The sequence below is a fragment of the Rosa rugosa genome, chromosome 4 (assembly GCF_958449725.1).
Source record: "Rosa rugosa chromosome 4, drRosRugo1.1, whole genome shotgun sequence".
NCBI lineage: Eukaryota > Viridiplantae > Streptophyta > Magnoliopsida > Rosales > Rosaceae > Rosa > Rosa rugosa.
Genome location: NC_084823.1, coordinates 41,601,945 through 41,620,744, shown reverse-complemented (window position 1 = coordinate 41,620,744; position 18,800 = coordinate 41,601,945). Strand labels below are relative to the sequence as shown.

At 38.8% G+C, this 18,800-nt stretch overlaps 1 protein-coding gene and 1 long non-coding RNA gene across 3 annotated transcripts; one reads left to right on the top strand and one right to left on the bottom strand.

The window, feature by feature from the left end:
* The first annotated feature begins 737 nt into the window (after positions 1–737).
* On the top strand, positions 738–5,618 carry LOC133742171 (NAC domain-containing protein 7-like). The gene is made up of 4 exons (XM_062169848.1): positions 738–1,356; positions 3,294–3,464; positions 3,573–3,844; positions 4,478–5,618. Exons 2-4 carry the CDS (start codon positions 3,305–3,307, stop codon positions 5,174–5,176), a joined length of 1,131 nt encoding a protein of 376 aa, XP_062025832.1. The 5' UTR covers positions 738–1,356; positions 3,294–3,304; the 3' UTR covers positions 5,177–5,618.
* Positions 5,058–17,976, bottom strand: LOC133742172 (uncharacterized). Of its 2 annotated transcripts, XR_009862390.1 has the most exons (4): positions 17,605–17,976; positions 17,348–17,481; positions 17,129–17,245; positions 5,058–5,164 (listed from the first exon to the last, which is right to left on the bottom strand). It is a non-coding gene; the product is annotated as an uncharacterized LOC133742172 (long non-coding RNA). The 2 variants fall into 2 exon arrangements; XR_009862389.1 differs by having other exon boundaries at positions 17,129–17,481.
* Between the last annotated feature and the right edge of the window lie 824 nt (positions 17,977–18,800).

The following is an 18,800-nucleotide window of genomic DNA, read 5'->3' as shown; positions in this document are numbered from 1 at the left end:
ACATAGTACGAACAATTAATACTAAAGCGGTCAGCAAATCCTCATTATGATACGTGTAGATTTAACGTTGCGAACTTCTGAGGTGAGAATTTAGAATTTAAAATTCGTATCCGAAAAAGAATTGAACAACAATCTAAAACAACATAGACATAAGTACCATATCTCATCTTTTTAGAGGAAATCTCTGATTTTAAATCTTAAATTCATAGAAGTCTCAAATTGCAGCTAGCATCTAGAAGGGGTGGCTAGATAATCATATTTTTGTCCTATTATAATTAATCTGGGCGTGCACATCACGCGGTGTAGCCTCAACTCTCAAATTAATGGAACAGTAGTATATAGAAGGACTAGCTGAAAGCGATGGGCTAAGTAAGCTAGGGCAGGGATAACTTTTTGGGCGGGAGAATGTTCACCGCCACCTCAGGTAGAGAGAGAGAGAGAGGTCAAGGTCACCCGTCACCACTATCAAAAATATCCTTTCCATTGATTACAAATCTAGCTATATATTTATAGTCATCATCATACATCGATTAATTTCTTTAACACTCTCCTTTAATAGATTTATCCTTTGTCCTTCATTGTCGTTTAAGATATTTAAGAGAGAAAACCAAAACGATCTCATCATCTCGATCTCACCGTCCAATCTTTTTCATTCGCTCTCAGAGAGAGAAAGCCTCATTAAGAAGCTGAAGCCTTCTCTTCTGGTCTCCATCAGTAGCTGGTGGGTGGCTGTGGAGGTTATACACTTCTTCTCTCTCCTCCTTCGTTCTCTCTCAGTGAGCCATTTGAGCGCCTCCCTTTTTCTAAGCTTGAAGCTTTTGCAGCAATCAAGCCCGCTGAAAAGATAGAGGAGAGAGAAAGAAACTAATGTAATCGATCAGTATATATGAGAGGGATGGATTATAATTAGGGCATGTGTTTTGTTTTCTTCTGTTGTGTTGTGTTGTGTTTGCTTGTAATTTAACTCAACCTCTTCTCTATTTTACCATTCTTAGCTTTCCTTTTCCCTTTTCCGAATTCACTTTCCTTGCCTTCTTTTCCAGTCCTCGGGATCTGATCTCTTTCTCTCTATTGTGACAAGACATTTCTTAAGACAGAGAGTACATCAGTTGAGGAGGAGATCACCTCAATTCCCGAGGTCTTCTCTTGGCCTTCTTGTTTGCTTGTCTGTTTGTGTTTCTCTCTTTCTTTCTGTGCTTCTTCTGCTTTGTCTGCTTGCTCAGTGGGATTTTACCAACAAAAAGTAAGAGTGACGAAAGCTGAGCACACCTAGCTCTCGATCTTATATCTCTAGGCTGATTGGTGGACACGAGGTTTTGGTTCAACCAGATCTGTACTGCAGCAAATTTAGCGAAGGTTGTTATTATCTCTTCTCTCTTCTTCTTCCTCTTCCCCTTCTTCTTCGTCTTCTTCATTATCATTAATTATCATCATCGTCTTCTTCTTCTTCTTCTCTTTTTCTCTCTTTTGGGTTTGCTTTATTTTCTTTGTTAGTTTCGCGATCTGTGTGGCCTCACAGGATACGGATTGATTATACAGCTAAGTGAATGCTAAAATTTGTTGAAGCTAGGATCTTTTCTTGTTATGGAATTGCTTGACCAACCGATCGATTTTTTACCTTTTCATGATTTTATGTGCAAAAAACGCACGGTTATTCTTACAATTAGTTCATCTTCTGCATTTTTTCCTTTGGATGAAAATTGATCTTCCATGGAATGGTTTACCCAAGCAGTGACAAAAAAAAAAAAAATCTCCTTTTCCTCAACTTGATAGAGTTTTTTTTTTCTTCATAAAAATCAACAATTTAGCACTACACTCACCATACCATATCCTTTTTACACGCATGGATCTAGATAGCTATACTTGTACTTGTACTTTATGTCCAACATGTAAATAATGTCATACTATGGTTACAAAAAAAAGAAAGAAAAGAAAAGCAAAATCATTTAGATGAGTCCTACAAGCATAATCATTTTGTTTTTGGTTATGTAGTAACTTGCTGCATCGTCTTTGATTGTTCTTGAGTACTATCAGCAAATGAGCTTACCAGTAAATATATCTGAGAATTATGTAAGGACTTCCCTAGATATCTTTGAATCATCCTTTGTTTGTTTCGTTTGTTTCTGGTACGGGTTTAAAGTGTCTTGGTGTGGTCGATTGAGGAGCAACATATATGTATGCCTTTACTATAACCTTATCTGTATCACTAAAATCTAGTATGGAACATCATGCAAATTGTTTGTAGTTTCAAATGGTCTAGACAATAATTAATATGTATAGATAGCCGAGTTCGTTTAGTATATATGATTATACTTTCCCCCCATTTCAAATTATGCAATTCAATCTAGAGACAACTTTTGGTCACCCCACAAAAATTGATCGGATTTTTCTTATTGCTTTTTCGCCAATATCCCATAAGATGCCTGAGTTTCTTCCAGTCACATTTATATAAATCTGAAATCTTTGAAAATGTTAATCATCCAGGTTTGAATGACTAGGAAAATATTAACATGAAAATCTTTTTAAAATGTTAAATTATAAGTTTGCATACGTAAGTAGATTCATCAAGTCATAACATCATCAGTACTGTACAGTCATTCATCTTATTCACGATTCAAATAAGGTAAGGTAACCTTAGTTATCCTTAGAAAGGTAAGAAAAAGGTCCTAATTAAGAAATTTGGTGTCTTGGCTGGTTTAATTATGGTTCCCTTCGAATCATGTCAATGATATGTTCTTGAATTCTAGAAATTTCTTGAACTTCAGTAAGTTTTCTCCTTCATGGTGCTCATAATCTCCAATAATATAAGCATTAATTGTTCCATAGACTCGTATAGGTGTAGTTCAGTTTTCCTTGTAATAAAATCTAGTAAAGAATCTTAGGAAATCTGGCAAGAATAAGAAAATAAACTTTATGCCCTTGATCAAATCATCCCCTTTCAGTTGTGGTAACTTTTAGATTTATGCCGATTCCTATTTCTTATTAGATTTCTTCATGCCCTATAGGGTTTCTCCTCACATACTCACGGAAAAGCTATAAACTGTTGTAGCTGCTCCATTACTTTTGACATAAGTTTCCAGTATCAATAATTAATCAATTTCCTATTGGTTCACACACAAGGTATTGCATTGTTCGTTCTTGACATGTTGTATTGTCGACTGCAGTAGTTGTGATTTTTAAACGTCCCCCCAAACTCTTATATGGCATTTCCTATTGGTCTTTCTCATGCATATTTATGGAATCCGTAAATTTTCTACATACTGATGTTAATTATTCTTGTAAAATATATGCAGGTTTGAAGAACATGAATACCTTTTCACATGTACCCCCGGGCTTTAGATTCCACCCTACAGATGAAGAACTTGTTGATTATTATCTTAGAAAGAAGATTGCTTCAAAGAAGATCGACCTTGATGTCATCAGAGATGTTGATCTTTATAAGATTGAGCCATGGGATCTTCAAGGTAGAAATTCATCAAACTTGTTGATCAAGTAATTGATTAAATTGAGTAAAAAAGACTTTGATTAATATCTTCCGAGTGTGCACTGACAGTAGTTGTTCAATTGGACAGAATTGTGCAAAATAGGGACTGAAGATCAGAATGAATGGTACTTTTTCAGCCACAAAGATAAAAAGTACCCTACAGGAACTCGCACAAATAGGGCAACAAAAGCTGGGTTTTGGAAAGCAACTGGAAGAGATAAAGCTATTTACATTAGGCACAACCTTGTTGGCATGAGAAAGACTCTGGTGTTTTACAAAGGACGTGCTCCAAATGGACAGAAGTCAGATTGGATCATGCACGAGTATCGACTTGAAACTAATGAAAATGGCCCTCCTCAGGCAAGTATTTTTATCTCTCTCCTCACTCTACAACAATTTCTTCACGCTCTAGCTTTTGAGCTGTAAATTTTCTGTTAAATTTATTGGAAAAGTTTCTAAAATATATTTAGCGCGATTGAACCTCTCCACTTACACACCGTTCAAGCCTTTCATTCACATATAATTCAACAAGAGATTTACCGCATTGAGTTAATAAAAATATAAGATACATACCAGATCCACCGTACGTATGGAATACTTCTCATCACACAAGAAATTAGGCCTATATGATTGCAGAATACTTGATTAAACACATTTAATCAGAAGACTCTAGGTTATGAGCAATTTTGTTAGAATGCTACATATGCATAACAGAAAACCGAGGTCATCATGGAATCGATTTTCGCCTTCTCCAGGCAGCCCACATTTGGACGTAATCCTTTTTGTGCATTGCATCTTACTTAATATTAAGTTGAGAAACTGTCAGTTTGGACTATTGACAGTTTGACATCATAGAATACCAAATACCACCCGACGCCCAAATTATGTTTTATTTACCTAGAGTTATGTCTCTTTGTTCATACCAAAAGTGAAGTTACTACTAAAGTGAAATTTTGGTGTTAATTAACTATAACTGTCCATATAAAATTGCAGGAAGAAGGATGGGTTGTGTGTAGGGTTTTCAAGAAACGATTGGCAACAGTAAGGAGAATGGGTGATTATGAGTCACCATGTTGGTATGACCAAGGCTCCTCATTCATGCCCGAACTTGATTCTCCAAGGACAAATATGATTCCTCACCCTGCTTATACAACATCATCATCATCATCATATCATCACCAGCTTTACTCCAACTGCAAACAAGAACTTGATCATCATTTGCAGTACAATGCTATGCCTGTGCCTCCTCATCCTGATTCTTTTCTACAGCTCCCTCAATTAGAAAGCCCCAAGGTTGCTCAATATGGCACTTATGATCATCATAGGAACAATGGATGCCATGTAATGCCATCTTCGACATTCAGGCCAGAGGAGCAATTGCAGCAGATGAATCAACAGAATCTCATGATCAACTCCTCACCACTACTTTATAATGACAACAGTCTTGATGATCAACTGACAGATTGGCGAGTTCTAGACAAATTTGTTGCATCACAGCTCAGCCATGACCAGCAAGAAGCTTCCAAGGAAACAACAACAAATTACTCAAATGAAGCAGTATTTGATCCTGTGGGTGATGAAGTACATATGAATATGGGAGCCAACGAATCCAAGAGGCCAGAAAATAATATTGGACAGGACTATGCCGCCTCAACATCAACATCAAGTTGCCAAATTGATCTGTGGAAGTGAAACTAAGCATTAAGAACATATATATATTACTACAGTAAGTAGTGCATACATGATACTAATTACCTATTATAATCATAGGAGGTACAGTACTTTAAAGGAATATATTGATCGTTGCTGTACATAGGGTAAACAGAATGGTATTACTTTATTACCTATTCGACTTTTGTGCCCTTTTTATTAATCATCAATATATATACTATTAGCTAATGCAGCTGCAGCTTGTTAGAGTACCGAATTATATTTAATAAAAAAATAACTTAGTCGATCAAGAGGACTATGTACGTACATGGACTGAAGTGGCTAAGAAGTACTGGTTGAATTGTCTGGGAGAAACTTGTTGAATGTAATTTGCTTTATTTTGCATTGTTAATTGTATTCTGTTTCATGAAAAGGTTTATGATTGAAGTATTGTGCAAAGAAAAAAGAAAAGGAAAAAAAAATGTTTATGATCAGTGAAACCCTAGCCTTACCCTACTTTGTCAGATGTGTGTTATGCATATATATGAAGTATTATTGCAATTCCTATATCTATGAAATCTACTAATTGTGCATGAAAGAGCATGGTGATACCTTATGATCAGTTGTCAATTGAGGAGTATATGCAGTTCTTAAAAGACTGGCATGTATACTTTGTTTATTTGTGGCATGTTAAAAATTGGCAAATGCCTGACTTTTTCATCATATATCTTTGAATGAGATCATATGGGAGCTGCCATTTAGTTTGCACGAATGAATGAGAAATCAATGAATATACGTTCATAAGAGAAAGCCCGGTTGACAAGGCCATTAGCTCTTTTAATATCTGAAATATCTCGTATGTTCTAAAACTTTGTTAAATCCTTTCTTGGGGTTGCATGGAACTTTATAGTTACATGTCATGTTCGACACAACAAGTGATCTGAGAAAAGGAAAATAGCTGCCCCAACTCTCTTACTTGTGATGCATGCACTACATTATACACAACAACTGATTTGAGCTAGACATCGATCGTATATGCAGCTGAATTCATAAGCCTATATAACTGAAAATGAGTCTGTATGTCAGTATGTGTATCCCTTATACCCGTTAGTTCTGTATTATATCTGTCACGCCCCGAATTTTGAATAATCAATTCAAATCCGAAACATGAATAATAACAAATTACAACTAACATCCTGAATTTTTTTCTCACAAACAACCACACTTCACAACTCTCAAATTTACAATAACCCAAATCCTCAAGTTATTTATTACAGCACACTCCCACCAAATCAAATTGTAAGGCTCAAATGAGCTTAACTCGCCTCACTATTACAATTGCTGTAAAACTATAACCATTGCTCTAACCGCACGATCACCGTCCTGGTTCTCCTGTCCTGTAGGATTACCCGCTACACAATTTGAATAGTGTACCGGGAGTTGCAACAACACAAAACCCGGTAAGCTTTTTACAGCCAGTATGAGTAAACAAGAAAGAACTGTTGATTTATTAAATTACAATTCAAGTAAAATTCAACAGTATTACGTCTGCAAAGAGACATCAACCCACTCATGGAAACCACAAGGAATACATTTTCACAATCCTCAAATCACAATACACCACACTGGTCCTGTAAACACCCAACCCACATAACACCACTCTGGTCCATCCCAATAACACGTTAGAGCTCTAACTGCCTCGTTACCTCTGACACCTTGGCCTAGGGTCAAGCAACGGCAAAATACTTCGGTTAACACTATAACCGTCGCGCTTTGGACATCCCCGTCCTCAGCACCATATACTTCGGTTAATAATAAACCGTCGCACTTTGGACATCCCCGTCCTCAGTACACAACTTCGGTTAATAATAAACCGTCGCACTTTGGACATCCCTGTCCTCAGTACACAAACACTCCGGTTATCCATAACCGTCAAACTTCGGACACCTCGTCCTCAGAATCCTACATTCTCCAACTCTATACATACTCCAATGTAAATCATGAATATTAACAAGAACTCATCAATCATGATCATCACATATAAATATGATAAGTCAAATTTCAATTCATAGTATTTTAATCATCCCAATTTCCACACTCTTCAATGTCACACCATTCCACATATAATCACGTAAATATATATATACGTAATCACCCACTCAGGAATGACCACTAATACCAACTATAGTTCACACAAGAAAATCGTGAAATTCATTTTGTATAATAAAAATCATTTTACTTCCCCATGGACCGTGGTTGATCAAGTCCATATGATTTTAAAACAAATATTTATTTCATAAATATTTTCACGCAATTACGACAAAATAAGGTAATTAAATTTATTCGGTTCGTAATATGAACCACGTGAGGTTTACTCACCTCTAAATTCCCGCTGCGTCTTCTTAACAGCTCAAAAACAACGATCCGAAATCGTTCACCAATCAATCCATCAACCACCTAGTCAAACACGATCTTAACTTAGAAATCATTCATAGACCACACATATACAGAAATCCAACGGTCGGATTCTAATTTAATGATGATCCAACGGTCAGATCAAATTTATATGATGATCCAACGGTCAGATCCTCACGGATCGCCCTTAGGATCATCCTCCAAAATTATCACGAAGATCCAACGGTCAGATCTTCCTGAATCGCCCTTACTAACATCTTCACAAAATTATATGAAAATCCGACGGTCGGATTCTCACGAATCGCCTTCCGAATCACTATTTCTCAAATATACGAAGATCCAACGGTCAGATCTTCGCCCGTGACCTCACAAAGTCACCGGGACAGTCATACGATCAACATATTAAAATTTGAAGTAAAACCGATGGTCTGATCTTCGTAGATCGTAAACCGAAGATAAAACGTAAAAACCGTAAATAGTAACGTAAAAACGTAAATCCACTATTTACCAACTTTTTCTAACATAACCTTGTAATATATCAAAACGCTCGTATGGATGCATAGATCATCGCCCAGATAATGAAAACTCGAAATATGGTCTGATGCGCCGCCACAAGCGGTGGTCAGTGGGCGGTCAACGCGGCGGTCAACGCCGGTCAACCACCTCAGATGGCAAAGTGACCAACTACAAACTGGTTCAAAATGAAAGGGTGGTCGACTTCCATACCTGGAGCTAAGTCTGGTTTGGCCTAGATCGTCCTAGATCAAGCTTGGAAGTCGGATTAATCCTGTGCGTCCGATCAGATTTCAGATTAAATCAGGGACGTCGAAAAAGTCAAACCATGATCTAGCGTTCTATACACAAAATCGTGATGAAAGGCTTACATGGGGATGATCAGCATGAGGAGGAGATCACAAAAATGGGAACGATCGGCCCATGCAACGCCGGAAAAGTGGTTTTCCGGCCGGGTCCGAATCAAGAGTCTGGGTGGCTTCGATCCAGCTTTTGGAGCAGCGTCTGGGCGAAGCGATGGGAGGGGACGGCTGGGCGTGGAGCGGCGATCACGGAGGAGTCCGGGTCCGGGGCTGGAGGAGGCCGGAGGGGAGAGAACCAGCCGGGTCGGGTCGAACACGACCCGCCGGGTCTGAGGGTTTCGATCGAGAGAGAGAGAGAGAATCCGGGGGACTATTCCGCAAAAACAGAAAAGTTTCGTCCTTAATGAAAAAAGTCAACATTTTTTTGATATTTATAGAAAATTCCCAATTTTCAAATATTCATAACTTATTCATACGAACTCCGAATATTGCGTTCCACATATGCACGAGATCGTATCGACGAGCTCTACAACTTTCATGAAGAAAGTTTTCCCAAATTCTGTACGTATAAGAAGTCACTTTTCAAGACCCCCTAAATAACGTTCGTTTTCGAAATAAAATCGTTCGAACTAATTCCACAACTCCTTCAAGCTTCGTATTCGTGCCCACGCCCACGAAATCATTTCCAAAATGTCATCGGACATTAATTTGAATTTTTCGGGTATTACAATCTACCCTCCTTAAAGAAATTTCGTCCCGAAATTTAAGCGTAAGTCAATTCCTCTTGATTAAGGTTGACCTAACCATCGAATCTCCATCCTTCCCAAAACTGTAGTAATCCACAAAGCCACAGCCATTCGTATAAAAATACATTCCTATGGCCACTAAATCCTTTCATCACGATGTAAATTCACAAAACTAGAATTCACAAATGAAATCCTCATTCCCACTTAAGTCATCAACATGACATTCCTTCACCGCATCATTTCTCAAAATTACAACACAACAATTGCTTCAAGCAACCCACACTCAAATCACCACGTGGCATTGCACATATTGTTGTTTTCACACTGATCGTCATCCTGTACTGGCATACAACCACAATAAACACTCCCACAAAGCGTTTCGCTACTCAATTAGCATCACTCAAAACAAATCATTCTCAAAAGCACGCCAATAAAACATGTCACACAGTGATGATGACTTGGGCTTGCTCAATCCTTGGGCTAAGCATTAAGGCTGGCCAATTGGGCCGAAGAAATCGAACCATCCACATTTAAACCGGCCCGAACCAATTTGGGTTTAACATTTGGGCCTACCATTCGGGCCGAACAATTGGGCTTATTATTTGGGCCTACCAATCGGCCGAACAATTGGGCTTACTATTTTGGCCTACAAATCGGGCCGAACAATTGGGCTTACTATTTCCAGCTCGGCTACGGTATGAAATTGTACATACCGTATATACGTATGTATACCGTACAGACCGTATATACGTATGCATACTGTACAACTGTATATACGTATGCATACCGTACAGGCCGTATATACGTATGTATACCGTACATACCGTATATACGTCCGTATAACAAGTATATACGAGATCCAAAAATATTTGTAAGAGGTAAGGTTCGAACTCCCGACCTCGAACACGAAGGTTTTGCTCCCAACCACTGAAGCAAGAGCTGCCTTCATTAATATATGCTCACGTGTTATATTTATTATGTCATAAGTGACATAAATAAAATAACGGGGGAGGCAAGGTTCGAAACCTCAACCTGCCGCACGAAACCTTTGTCCCCCAACCACTGGAGCACAAGCTGTGCTTAATATAATGTGTACAAATGTTATACTTATTATGTCATAAGCGAACATAATAAAAATAAACGAGAGGCAAGGTTCGAACCTCTGACCTCTTGTACAAGAGCCTTGCTCTTCAACCACTAGAGCACCAGCTGCTCTCGTTACTATCCATGCAACTTCTTTTATTTATTCTATCATAAGCGATAGAATAACAACAAACTGTCGGTACACTCCACGTGCCACGACACGTCTCTTCCGTGATTTACGGAAAGCAAATCACTTTCGGCTAAAGCTGTCTGCCACAGCGTCTCGAGGTTCGGCCTGTCCCCTTACACGCTCAACACGCGCCAACAGCTTTTCCGGGTTTCGGGGCGACTTTAATCCAACGCGTGGATTCAAATTCTGAGATCGTTCATCCAACGGTGGAGATCTGTTCACCTTGTTCTATAAATAGGTGCATTCTGGAGAAAAACTGTTCACTCCAAAAGAAAAGAAATTTTCTTCCGAGCTCAAGTCTTTCTCTCTCAACTCTTCAGCCTTTCTCTTCTCAAATCCCCAGTTTTTTTTTTTTTTTTACTCTCAGATCTTCAATCTTTTCCTCCAAATCTTCAATCCTTCTTTCTCAGATCTTTTCTTCCATTTGAAGATTCGATCTCATCTTTCCTCTGAGAATCTCAGATCTCCAATCACCAGTTCAACAACTCCAATCCTTCTAACAAAATCTCCCTCAAACACTAAACCATGTATTCCTCGATTTACACATCCTCTCACCCCATGACCCAAGAGCCACGAACTCTGCAACTAATGGAGCTCCAAACCCCGCAACAAATGGAACCACAACAACAGCAACCAACAGAGGAGGGAGGAAACACCCAAGCAGCTGGAAGTAGTGCCAACATGGATTTCTGGCGAAGCCGTACCAGGTGGATTCCTACTCCAGAACAAATAAGAATCCTCAAGGATCTTTACTATGTCAAGGGATTTAAGTGCCCAACTACAGAGCAGATTCACGAGATCTGTCTCCAGCTGAACCAGTATGGGCATGTTGAGGGTAAGAACATTTACTTTTGGTTCCAGAACGTCAGGGCTCGAGAGAAGCAGATGAATAGGTGTAATCAGGCTGCTCCAGTGCCCATGAGAACTAGTTCTCTTGGTACTGGTAGATCCATTGATCTCAATTTTGGGTCCACTGGTTCTACTGGTGCTGGTGGATCCATCGACATCAATTTTGGGCCAGCTGGTGGATCCATTGACATCAATTTTGGGTCCACTAGTTCTACTGATGATGGTAGATCCATTGATCTCAACTTTGGTTCCACCTATTCTACTGGTAATGAAGGATTTCTTGATTTAAATTCTGTTTCATATTCTTCCTCACACTTCAACACTAATACTAGTACAACTCTTTTGGCACAACAGGAGGACAAACATCCCTGCAACAACGAGGAGGAGATCACCAGGAGGTTCAAACTCTTCCTCTGTTCCCCGTGCACGGCGAGGACGTCTTTGGTAACCTGAAGGCTACTTCCGAGGAAGGTAGCGCTTTTGGTTACTATTCTGGTGGCTCAGGCGGTTACCACAGTGGCTCAAACGTTTCTCTTGAGCTCAGCCTCAACCCATCCGGAGCTGCTGACTAGGCTTAGTATAGCATAGTCCTCGCTTTTTTTTTTCTTTTTTTTTTTCTTTTTTTTTTTGTAATATAAACTCAATAAGATGGTGTGCATGTTTTCTTTCCTGTTTGTTTAACCAACAACAACACCAAGGATCGAACCTTGGTCACCCAATACTGTTTTCAAAACCATAAACAACTCTACTGCACACATCTTTCATAATGATGCAATAAAAACAATCACTCAAAAAGAATCCAACAATCAATTAAGTCGCATCGAGGTCTAGCTAGTATCCTCTGAGTCAAACCAAACACAACAATTTCATCGATAGGATTAGGGATTTATAAAGCTAAACACATCCTGAGTTAGCTAGGAAAAACCCACGTTTTTAGAGTTACTCTTACAACTCTTATAGAATCTCGATAATTCCATCTATCAATTGTTTCAACAAAAACTCACCACAATTCAATCCCTAACATTTAGCGATTCAGAAATCAAATCAAACTCCATATCACATAGTAATTCACTTGAACCACTATGGATACCTAACAAAATCACTAAAATCAATATCCGAAATTGCGTTTAACTATAACACCTAAAATCAATCGCCAAAGGCACACACTCTCATCCAACATCATTCACAAGAACTGATTCTAACTCTCCCAATTAATTACACCAAAATCAACTCCATTGCAAAACTTTAAGTGTCCCGCCTACTTAAACTTAAAACACACAACAACTTCAAATTCACTGCAGCCCATCTCCATACTACGATCCAAAACTTAAGAAAACTAGTTCACCACACAAAGGCCACAAAATTCAATTTCATTCACTTGAACAAAACTATATTCACAAGTCACGGTCAGGTCATCAACCCATGGTGTTCAAATGAATAAATTTCAAATCCAGTTTTCCTTGTGAATCGTAACGTATCGTTCCAAAATGATGCAAGTAACATCAACCACGTATATAAGACACATCTCGCGAACTCAATTCAAATTCAGAATCACCAAAACTACTACTAATTCCAATTCTACCAACAATCCTGATTCTGAAGGAATTATAGTACTCAACGACAACCCAAAACAATGGTCTCTCCTCTCTAACCATCGAGCACAAAATAAAATTCTTGTCTCGCACCTTAAACCCTGCTTAACAACTTACAAGCACAAGGAAGAAGTAACCGCAATAATTCCTTCCCTAACCGCAACACTACTCACAACTCCACATGAGTCAAGAATCTATTCAAAAACATTAGTATATCCAACTTAAAAAGGCAAAATTACTATCGATTAATACTCGTATCCACATTACAGACGAGCATAGGTCCACACCATGCCTTCAACCAAACACTTCAACAATCAAAAGAACCTCATTTCCATAAAACAATCCTCGTTGACTTAACAGAGTTGAATCAAGAGGTTTCTATTCCTCAAGGATTGTAACTCGCAGCCACTGAACTTATTCCAATACGAACCTACAAGACAACTGTAAGGTTCTAAGTACAACCCCTTCGAATCTCCATCACCTAAGGAGTATAGTATGCTTGGCTAATACATGTATAACACTTAAAACACAGTATAAGTCAAATACAAATTCATATTAACCAAGTCAATACTATAGGGAATGTATTCACGTTCCCTAAACGACCTAGCGGCCTAAACAACTCCCAACACTCACGCATACCCAATGACTTAGCCAATACCAAAGAGCACACGATGGGGATCCGCTGCAGACGGGCCATCACTCGGAAGGTATTGACACATCACCAAATATGCACCTTACGCTCTGATACCAAACTGTCACGCCCCGAATTTTGAATAATCAATTCAAATCCGAAACATGAATAATAACAAATTACAACTAACATCCTGAATTTTTTTCTCACAAACAACCACACTTCACAACTCTCAAATTTACAATAACCCAAATCCTCAAGTTATTTATTACAGCACACTCCCACCAAATCAAATTGTAAGGCTCAAATGAGCTTAACTCGCCTCACTATTACAATTGCTGTAAAACTATAACCATTGCTCTAACCGCACGATCACCGTCCTGGTTCTCCTGTCCTGTAGGATTACCCGCTACACAATTTGAATAGTGTACCGGGAGTTGCAACAACACAAAACCCGGTAAGCTTTTTACAGCCAGTATGAGTAAACAAGAAAGAACTGTTGATTTATTAAATTACAATTCAAGTAAAATTCAACAGTATTACGTCTGCAAAGAGACATCAACCCACTCATGGAAACCACAAGGAATACATTTTCACAATCCTCAAATCACAATACACCACACTGGTCCTGTAAACACCCAACCCACATAACACCACTCTGGTCCATCCCAATAACACGTTAGAGCTCTAACTGCCTCGTTACCTCTGACACCTTGGCCTAGGGTCAAGCAACGGCAAAATACTTCGGTTAACACTATAACCGTCGCGCTTTGGACATCCCCGTCCTCAGCACCATATACTTCGGTTAATAATAAACCGTCGCACTTTGGACATCCCCGTCCTCAGTACACAACTTCGGTTAATAATAAACCGTCGCACTTTGGACATCCCTGTCCTCAGTACACAAACACTCCGGTTATCCATAACCGTCAAACTTCGGACACCTCGTCCTCAGAATCCTACATTCTCCAACTCTATACATACTCCAATGTAAATCATGAATATTAACAAGAACTCATCAATCATGATCATCACATATAAATATGATAAGTCAAATTTCAATTCATAGTATTTTAATCATCCCAATTTCCACACTCTTCAATGTCACACCATTCCACATATAATCACGTAAATATATATATACGTAATCACCCACTCAGGAATGACCACTAATACCAACTATAGTTCACACAAGAAAATCGTGAAATTCATTTTGTATAATAAAAATCATTTTACTTCCCCATGGACCGTGGTTGATCAAGTCCATATGATTTTAAAACAAATATTTATTTCATAAATATTTTCACGCAATTACGACAAAATAAGGTAATTAAATTTATTCGGTTCGTAATATGAACCACGTGAGGTTTACTCACCTCTAAATTCCCGCTGCGTCTTCTTAACAGCTCAAAAACAACGATCCGAAATCGTTCACCAATCAATCCATCAACCACCTAGTCAAACACGATCTTAACTTAGAAATCATTCATAGACCACACATATACAGAAATCCAACGGTCGGATTCTAATTTAATGATGATCCAACGGTCAGATCAAATTTATATGATGATCCAACGGTCAGATCCTCACGGATCGCCCTTAGGATCATCCTCCAAAATTATCACGAAGATCCAACGGTCAGATCTTCCTGAATCGCCCTTACTAACATCTTCACAAAATTATATGAAAATCCGACGGTCGGATTCTCACGAATCGCCTTCCGAATCACTATTTCTCAAATATACGAAGATCCAACGGTCAGATCTTCGCCCGTGACCTCACAAAGTCACCGGGACAGTCATACGATCAACATATTAAAATTTGAAGTAAAACCGATGGTCTGATCTTCGTAGATCGTAAACCGAAGATAAAACGTAAAAACCGTAAATAGTAACGTAAAAACGTAAATCCACTATTTACCAACTTTTTCTAACATAACCTTGTAATATATCAAAACGCTCGTATGGATGCATAGATCATCGCCCAGATAATGAAAACTCGAAATATGGTCTGATGCGCCGCCACAAGCGGTGGTCAGTGGGCGGTCAACGCGGCGGTCAACGCCGGTCAACCACCTCAGATGGCAAAGTGACCAACTACAAACTGGTTCAAAATGAAAGGGTGGTCGACTTCCATACCTGGAGCTAAGTCTGGTTTGGCCTAGATCGTCCTAGATCAAGCTTGGAAGTCGGATTAATCCTGTGCGTCCGATCAGATTTCAGATTAAATCAGGGACGTCGAAAAAGTCAAACCATGATCTAGCGTTCTATACACAAAATCGTGATGAAAGGCTTACATGGGGATGATCAGCATGAGGAGGAGATCACAAAAATGGGAACGATCGGCCCATGCAACGCCGGAAAAGTGGTTTTCCGGCCGGGTCCGAATCAAGAGTCTGGGTGGCTTCGATCCAGCTTTTGGAGCAGCGTCTGGGCGAAGCGATGGGAGGGGACGGCTGGGCGTGGAGCGGCGATCACGGAGGAGTCCGGGTCCGGGGCTGGAGGAGGCCGGAGGGGAGAGAACCAGCCGGGTCGGGTCGAACACGACCCGCTGGGTCTGAGGGTTTCGATCGAGAGAGAGAGAGAGAATCCGGGGGACTATTCCGCAAAAACAGAAAAGTTTCGTCCTTAATGAAAAAAGTCAACATTTTTTTGATATTTATAGAAAATTCCCAATTTTCAAATATTCATAACTTATTCATACGAACTCCGAATATTGCGTTCCACATATGCACGAGATCGTATCGACGAGCTCTACAACTTTCATGAAGAAAGTTTTCCCAAATTCTGTACGTATAAGAAGTCACTTTTCAAGACCCCCTAAATAACGTTCGTTTTCGAAATAAAATCGTTCGAACTAATTCCACAACTCCTTCAAGCTTCGTATTCGTGCCCACGCCCACGAAATCATTTCCAAAATGTCATCGGACATTAATTTGAATTTTTCGGGTATTACAATATCATCATTTGTATGTTGCCTGACATGGTGTAAACATGTGAACGGCAGAGATTTCCGGTTGGGTAGGTAAAAAAACATATATGACAACATTTGAGTAGAATAATTATGGTGTGTTGTTTTCACTCAATATATAGTATAATAGTGTCCTGATTGCTTAAAATAGTTTTTACTCATCCTGTTGTCCAGTCATCTCAGTACACATCAATTAGCAACCATATATATGGTATTCACTATTCAGTTAGACCATATATAGTTATTTAGAGGAACTGAGGCGTGCATTGAAAGGCTACGTTTTTGGAATTGATTGAAAACACTGAAGTTTTCTCTGAATGGGGACTTCATTCTGGTGGTAGCTAGTTTGAACTTATCATTATGTATAGATAGATTATGTAGATGTATGTATATATAGGGAGTATGTAATTGCAATTGCAAAACGACTTATAGCTAGGGAGTACGTAATTACTGGTCCTGGGTAGACAACTCCTAATTAGGATACAAATCTGTCCAAGATAGATCGACGAGAATGTTAGGATAAAAATCTGTCCAAGATAGATCGATGAGAATGCTAACACACACACACCACGGTTAGAAACTCAGAATATGTGCCTCCGGATGGATAAAAGAAAAATGTCTCCTTGTTTTGCAGTAATTACTAAAGGTTTTAGAATTTGCATATCCTAAAAAAGGAAAGACTTCCATTTCATACTTGACATACCTGTGCAAGAAGACGACTACTGATCAAGTGAAGCTTGTTTCCTTCACAATTGCGGTTTTCTTTATAGTATTGAAACTACCTTGTACCATGGCAAATCAGATATATAGATAGAACTGGCTGGGAAGCACAAAGCCATGCAGCAGCTTCAATATATGAAAATGCTTTGAGAAAACTATATATGGAAAACGTACAGCTTTGCTTTAGATATGAATCACCCACCTCAGCTTTCCTAGCAGGACGACCGGTTAAGGCTTGAAAATTAAGAGCAACAAGGTAGTTTTGCAGATTTGGATTTGATGGACCCGCTTGAAGTACTTCATTTTGAAAATTTACTAGCAGCTGGGTTTAAATACCTATAGACAGATCCAAGTTTGAGAGTCTAATAATGAGTATGAGACATATATGTAGCTAGGAGGAATAAATAATGTAATTTCAGTCGTTATCGAAAATTGACCTAAGAGCGAGCATCTTCTTACTTGAGTTGAAGTCAAGCATGAGAATCCCTTTTAAGCAATGAGACTTTCTGAAGAGACATCATCATCGGGCGTGCTCTCATCGACTCATAATTTTGCATAAACTGATCGATGGTCCATCTAAGTACACAGAGAGAGAGAGAGAGAGAGAGAGAGAGATAGAGAGATGCTTGCTTGGGAAATGAACTCGTTATTGAAGAGAAAGAGAAGCCGAGAAAGGAATAAATGCATTTGAAAGTGAGTGCGGTTCTTTCTGACCAAAGGGTTGACGTGCTAGGTCGCTTTTCCTCATTAGGGTTCAGTTGTTTGGTAAATCTCTTCTTGGCTTTTTCTTGCGTCACTTGGGATAAAAGAAACAAAGAGTGAACATATATTCATTCTCTTTCAGATGGCATATATGAGAGAAAGAACGGCCTGCATGCACCTGCAAAATTCAGAATAAATCATAAGCTAGCAGGGTAGCAGGCAATGTTCATTATCGATGGGCCTTGTGGCTGTATAATTAGGGTTTATTAAAAACAATGCATGTGCTTAAATTTGCAGACTAAGACATATATCAATATTATTGAACATCATTCACAAATTTGAATTAGGAAACAATACCATGTGAAGCATCATCATTAATGTGCTGTATTAGTCTCCTAAATGGCTAAATCCCAAAACTCCACAGTTCCCGGAGTCCGGACCTGCCTCTACTGCTGCTCATTTGTCCCCTCTTTACCCTAATTTTAATTTAAACAGAACATTAATCTCATTCCGGTCTGTGCTGGCAGCTAGCTGACATGTTTAATTAATTAATCTTCTGCTTTGTGGATAAGGGAATGGGGGCTTGACTTTGATCTTTAAAATATTAACCGTATAAATCTATTCTAGTGGGTGGTGATGATGAGAATTTGACAAACACATGAAATCAAATACGAGGAAAGGTTATAGTAGTTTCTTGCATTCATTGATGTGTATGAGTAGATTTTTGGTACCTGTATGAGCCTTGTATTCTAGAATTACCGTACCCTAGCTAGGCGATCCAATTGAACAGATTCAGATATCTGCTTCATTTTACATGCTGATGATAAAGTAATTTAAACGTTATATCTAAAATCAATTGGTAATTGATAGAGTTGATCTAAACTCTTATAAACCTATAGACAATGTTATATTTTTCTAATATGAGAGTTATGTTTTGTTCAATGTTTTAAAAC